At 33.1% G+C, this 5870-nt stretch overlaps 1 protein-coding gene across 1 annotated transcript; it reads right to left on the minus strand.

Annotated features, from left to right (window-relative positions):
* Nucleotides 1-363: 363 nt before the first annotated feature.
* On the minus strand, nt 364-5538 carry LOC123676194 (D-aspartate oxidase-like). Its single transcript, XM_045611941.1, has 4 exons — nt 4227-5538; nt 3519-3642; nt 2738-3040; nt 364-1384 (listed from the first exon to the last, which is right to left on the minus strand). The coding sequence occupies exons 1-4, from the start codon at nt 4421-4423 to the stop codon at nt 992-994; spliced, it is 1017 nt and encodes a 338-aa protein (XP_045467897.1). The 5' UTR covers nt 4424-5538; the 3' UTR covers nt 364-991.
* Between the last annotated feature and the right edge of the window lie 332 nt (nt 5539-5870).

The following is a 5870-nucleotide window of genomic DNA, read 5'->3' on the forward strand; positions in this document are numbered from 1 at the left end:
CCTTTTCGTAAAATTAGGACCCAGGTGCGCTTTCATCGTGAAACATTTTAATTAATTAAGGTTCAGAATGTATTTAAAGTCCGAGAAATACTACAGTAACTCATGTTTGAATTGATATTTATACTAAGTGAAACCTCATTCATTTCTGTACGGACTGGTTTTTTGGTATATGGTTTCCATGCAGAATGCTATTTGGGTGGTAGGTGCAATAAATAATTTGAAATTACCATTAGCAGAAGGCAATTATGAAGGCTTAGAACAGTACGAAACTGGTCATTTCGGAACACCGCCTATTTGATCTGGAAAGCATATATGATATACAGAGTGAGCTTCAACCCTTGTGGTAATTTACAAAATATGCCATTTTCCAGTATAAAAAATATATTGTCCTATTCATTAACATAATCACTTTCAAGAACGATAAACATTTATTCTTTCTAAATATGCAGAAGAAAAACTATAAAAGCACTAATAATGCACATACACATCGACAAAAAACATATAAAATCTCTACGAAGTTTGTGGTTCATGTTCTCTTTGAACCCTTTGACCGATTTTCGCATTTTTTTCTAATTGTAGCTTGATTCTTTGGAAACATAACTCTCTAGATGCTGTAAAACCGAGACACTAGCTGCTGACAGGATACTGTCGGTGCAAATACCTCATAGCTCATATCCAATTATATTGTTAGAGCGATAAAATGCATTAATTTAGTTCTCTATAGTTTAGAGAAGAAGTCAAAACTACAAAATCATGAGTTACAGGAATGACTATATAATACAAACAAAAATCCAACCTACCTTAAGACTACGAGAATAATCAGACAAATTGAATAAATTAGGACATGAAAACAAAATGTGCTTGATCTAGATTACTCGATTAGGAGAGTGAAAGTGAATGTTCCTATTAATCAAAACATGCACTCTTTCAATTAATACCAGAACCTTATCTGAATTGGCTATCACTAAAACTATCATACAATTTCAATTCTTCACAACTTGCTCTGTTTTTCAGTCAGCATTTCCCTCACTAATCGCACGGCATCCAAAGAAGTTCCTGGAGCGAAAGTGATTCCCTGTCCTCCATGTCCATAGTTATGAACAATTTTCATAGTTTTCGATTGCACACATCTATATTCCTTCTCCACTCTTGTTGGAACTCGGTAGGGTCGTAGACCTACTCTACGTTCGACAATCTGACCTTTCTTCAAACTGGGAATCATATTTGTGCATCTTTCTTCCATTGATAGGGCATCGTAACGGTTGACAGATGTGTTATATGACTCGTATTGTCTACAACCTCCCAATATGACTGTATCGAAACTTGGCACGACGTAGGTGTCCCACTCACCAAAAACGAATTCTTCAATCCATGGTGCTCTCATCTGTGGAAAAAAGAAATACGTTAATAATATAATCTATGAAGGGAGGAAGCTGTTCAATATTGATTGCTTATGAACAAATGAAGAGCCTCTGAAACATATATTAAAAATTAGTATCAGATATTGTGTGGTTCAAAACAGCACAAAAAGCCTGATCTATACAACCACCAAAACATACCAGAAAATCTGCAAATATGGGAGGAAAGGCCACTGTATAGTGTACCTATACTCTTCCAATAATGATGAGGTAGTTTTATTCTAATTCACCCTGAACTTCTTACTTTCTGGTTCATTAAGTAGGTATCAAAGTACTTTATATTGCAAACAGAACATATAGGTTCTCTTCATTTTACTAAATTATTATCTAGGTAAAACTCGCTGGATAGAAAACGTTGAATCAAATTGCATAACAATAATGCGAAAATGCATTTGCATATTCCTTAATATATCCCAAATTTTTAACAAAATTTGACATACGGGTCTGTTATAAAGGGTGTTTTTTTTAGAGCTATAGAACTTTAAATTGCAATAAAACAACGATGGATTATTCGATTGACATGAATTCTATATATCCGCAAGATAATCTTGTGGCATTACATTTTAAATATGATTTCTGGCATATGACCGCCACGGCTGGCTCGGATGTAGTCCGATCTGGACATCCAATTCCTGTGCTCGATGGCGGATACTCATTCATTGCTACGCTCTACAGCAGCAATAGCTTCTTCTGTATGCACCGTACGGCGTCTCTGGGGATGCGAGTTATCAATAAGAGTAAACGTAGTGCGAAAACGTTCCATGGTTAATCGAATTAACTGCTCTGATGGACGATTTTGTCGACGATTAAATGGACGTAGTGCGCGATACGTATTCCGCACAGAACCATTATTTTCGAAATAAAATTGCACTATTTGCAAGCGTTGTTCAGGCGTGAGTCTATTCATGATGAATTGCCAAACCAAACTGAGAATAAATCACTTGACAGCTGTTAAATCGGTCGCCATCTTGAACAGTAATGCCAACTTAAAGTTATAGACCTCGAAAAAAAACACCCTTTACAAGATAAAAAAAACCTAATCAACAGCTATTACCTGATTCTGACATCTTATATCCCTAACAGATACTATTTTATCTTCCGCTAGATATCCGCTAGAATAAGAGTTCACTCAAACTACCTCATATAAAACCTCTATATGGAAAAGGAACCCACATCAAGGGACTGAAGGAAACATAGCCTAAAAATCTTCCACAACAGGAAAATAGTGCAAAACTAGTACTTAGTACCTGCACGCGTGGATTGTACATACATAATATATTGAGCAATAAATTATAAAAAAAATTATTGATATAACTCACGACTGAAACTTGTCCCCTCAGAGGAAAGAGAGCCTTATCTTCACATAAAGTCTTTGCGCCAATACCTGTGCAGTTAACCACTACATCAAAATCGTTTCGAACTTCGGCGAATGACTTTATTCTCCTCCTCTCCACGTTTACACCTAGATCTTTCATAACAATTTCTGACCACCTCAAGTATCTGGTAGGATCTGTCTGTAGAGTTGTGAAGTAGCAACCATACTTCCAGCCTCCAGGATACATATCCATTTCATCCTTAGTAGCTGATCTGTATAGTGGTACAATTTTCTCTAGCATCGGATTCTGTAAATCGAATTTTCACTTCAAAAGTTCAGGTGTCACTTTTGGAAATGATGTGAAATAAGTAAGTTAGCATTTTACATCATTTTATCATCCTATAGTATTTCAGGGCAGTGTTGACATTTAGGTATAACTTTCGTACTGAATTTCATGAAATTAGCGTCAGAGTTTGTGAAAAAACTTTTAACGAACAATTGTGAAATTTCGAAGGAAATTTAGCTATCTTTTTTCAAATTACAACAATCCTTATTGTTGGAATTGAAAAACTGAATGTTCAATGTTTAATGTCTTATTTTCAATGTTTGATATTCAACGTTTTATGTTTCTTGTTTGTAGTTCAATGTTTTATATTCAATGGTCAATGTTTAAAGTTCATTGTTTAATGTTTTTTATCTGGTTTCTTAAGTTATCAATCTGATTTTTTGTTTAAGGAGAAATCTCGTTTGATATTTCCAGAAATTGATCAGAACGGATAATTTACCTCAACAATATGTGGATGATCCTTGGAAAAGACATACCCTGACAATTGTCTTACACCTGCCTTTTGAGAGTTAGGTGAGAGCCGGATATTATTCCAGTAATTGTAGGAATCATCAAGCCATTTTCTGAAAGCATCTTAGTATTAATGGTATTCTTCAGGCTGTGTATAAAAAAAATATGTAAAATAATCAAAAAGAATGGGAATCAGTGAAAAAATCTCAATGGATATCATATAATAAAGAAGTACTTTCCCAGAATTTTCAAACAATCAAATTTGAAAATCTTCCAAAAAAATACATAGGTACCCACTCCCAAAAATTGTAAAATTTTGTAGAATTTGGAATCTAGGAAACCGATATACTATCTAGAATTGAAAACATGTAGAGCTTTAGTGATTCTGATCAAAATATTCCATCCTATTATATGAATTAGTCTGATAGTTTTGAATGAATAAATTTTTGAATTTTTTTTGTGATTTCCTAATGAACCACCACCTCTCCATAATGATACTTTTGATACTATTTTTTGTGTTGAAAGACAAAATAATAAACCAGAGTATAAAATTTTCTGAATTTATTTCTATTATAGGTAGATTCCATCAAAGAATTCACTCAAAATAGTTTGGTATCGCTTCCAATCGAAAAATATCAATTATATTCAAATGATGATGCAAGTAATCAAGAATTATTCAACTGGCTTAATTACGAACCTTGTTCTTTGCTCGGTTTCAGCCAGATTTCCGCCTTCTGGTGAAAATATTCCAGCAGCGACAAAGCTTGTCGTTTCATTCTGAAACTTCTCAGAAATTATATGCACTGAAGCATTTCGAAATTCCTTCTTAAGTTCAATGACGGTTGTCGACCCAACAACACCAGCACCCAAAACTGCAATCTTCAAATCGCTCATTTTCTCAGCGAACAATACAAAGTTTCTGTTTTTGAATAACTGAAACTGACACTTATATCTCGACTTTCATTCACTTAATAATCAAAGTTATTTTTATTCTGCTCCTCTGAAGAAATAATAATTACCATAGTCGTCTCAGATAAAGAATACTCAAATTTTTAGGAGTAATTATAATTGAAACGGATTTGTATCGTACTGAACAATTTATATATTTTTTTCTATTTTCAAATTGTATTATCCCGTTGGAAAACCCTATAGATCTTCAAATTCACTAGAACAATATTTGGCAACCAGAAGAAGCTCAAATATAGAATCCTGGTGTATTCTGAAATCATACCGAAAGGTCTTTTGCAGAACAACCAAGTTGGCTGAATAATATTTTGCAGACTATATTTCCTGTTACAAAACAAATAATAGTCGAGTTATTCGAATTATTTTCAATGTACAAATTTTTATTTTTCTTCTTTTAGTGAAGTCGAGCGATGACTCCAACAAATTTTATCCTTCTGGGGTTTTTCTTATTTCATACATTAAGATACCTAATAATAATTGAAAATAAACGAGCATTTTTTGTGCTATTCTCGATTATCAGATTAATACCTATACATATTATGGCGCACACTGTACAAAATAGAAATAAATAAATTGAATCACGCCAAAAGCCTTACGCCACTGGAAACGGGAGATACTCTATAATTGTAAAGAAATGATAACTAGAAGTTAACTCCATAATAAAGAAGGTGATAACTATTTTGGGACATGAAATGAATAATTAATATAAAGATTAGTAATGGAATATGAGAACCTCTTAGGTATATTTATCTCCTTCTCCTATACCCTCTATAGGTATTGATAATAAAATTGTTCTTTCATTAAAAAAAATATTAAATTGGTGATAGTTAGGTATCACTTATTCGAGATGATTCCGAAATGTGAAGCAATTATTTCAGGAGTGAAGAAAACTTCCCTCGATAAATCTAAAAATTCAAAGTAGTAAATGTAAATAAATTATTCTGGTTCTGTCAAATAATACTCAAAATTTAAATGGACTATTCCTCCTTTCGAAAGTTATTTATGAAAAACCGGTTCTCGTTAGGCATCTTCTGAGGGTTGTAACACCCTTAATAAGCAAGTTTGCACATAAAATCATAGAAAAAACCTTTTTAAATTATTGCTTGACATTTCCTACTCACCTGGTATATTTGATTCAGGATTTATTATGCTAACAGGAATTCTCTATCATCACATTTTTACAATTGTTCAAAGACTTTGAATGCGATTTCGATCTTTGATCAGATTTCTACATTGATATCAATTTAAATATTCCTAAATTCGTTCAAAATATAGACAAATTTGCCATCATTTGGATGGAAACATGACCTTTATTTCTAATGAGAGTTCATTTTATCGAAAGGTCACAAGGCTCATAATATTATCACAATATGCC

Source organism: Harmonia axyridis, chromosome 3 (genome assembly GCF_914767665.1).
Source record: "Harmonia axyridis chromosome 3, icHarAxyr1.1, whole genome shotgun sequence".
Classification (NCBI taxonomy): domain Eukaryota; kingdom Metazoa; phylum Arthropoda; class Insecta; order Coleoptera; family Coccinellidae; genus Harmonia; species Harmonia axyridis.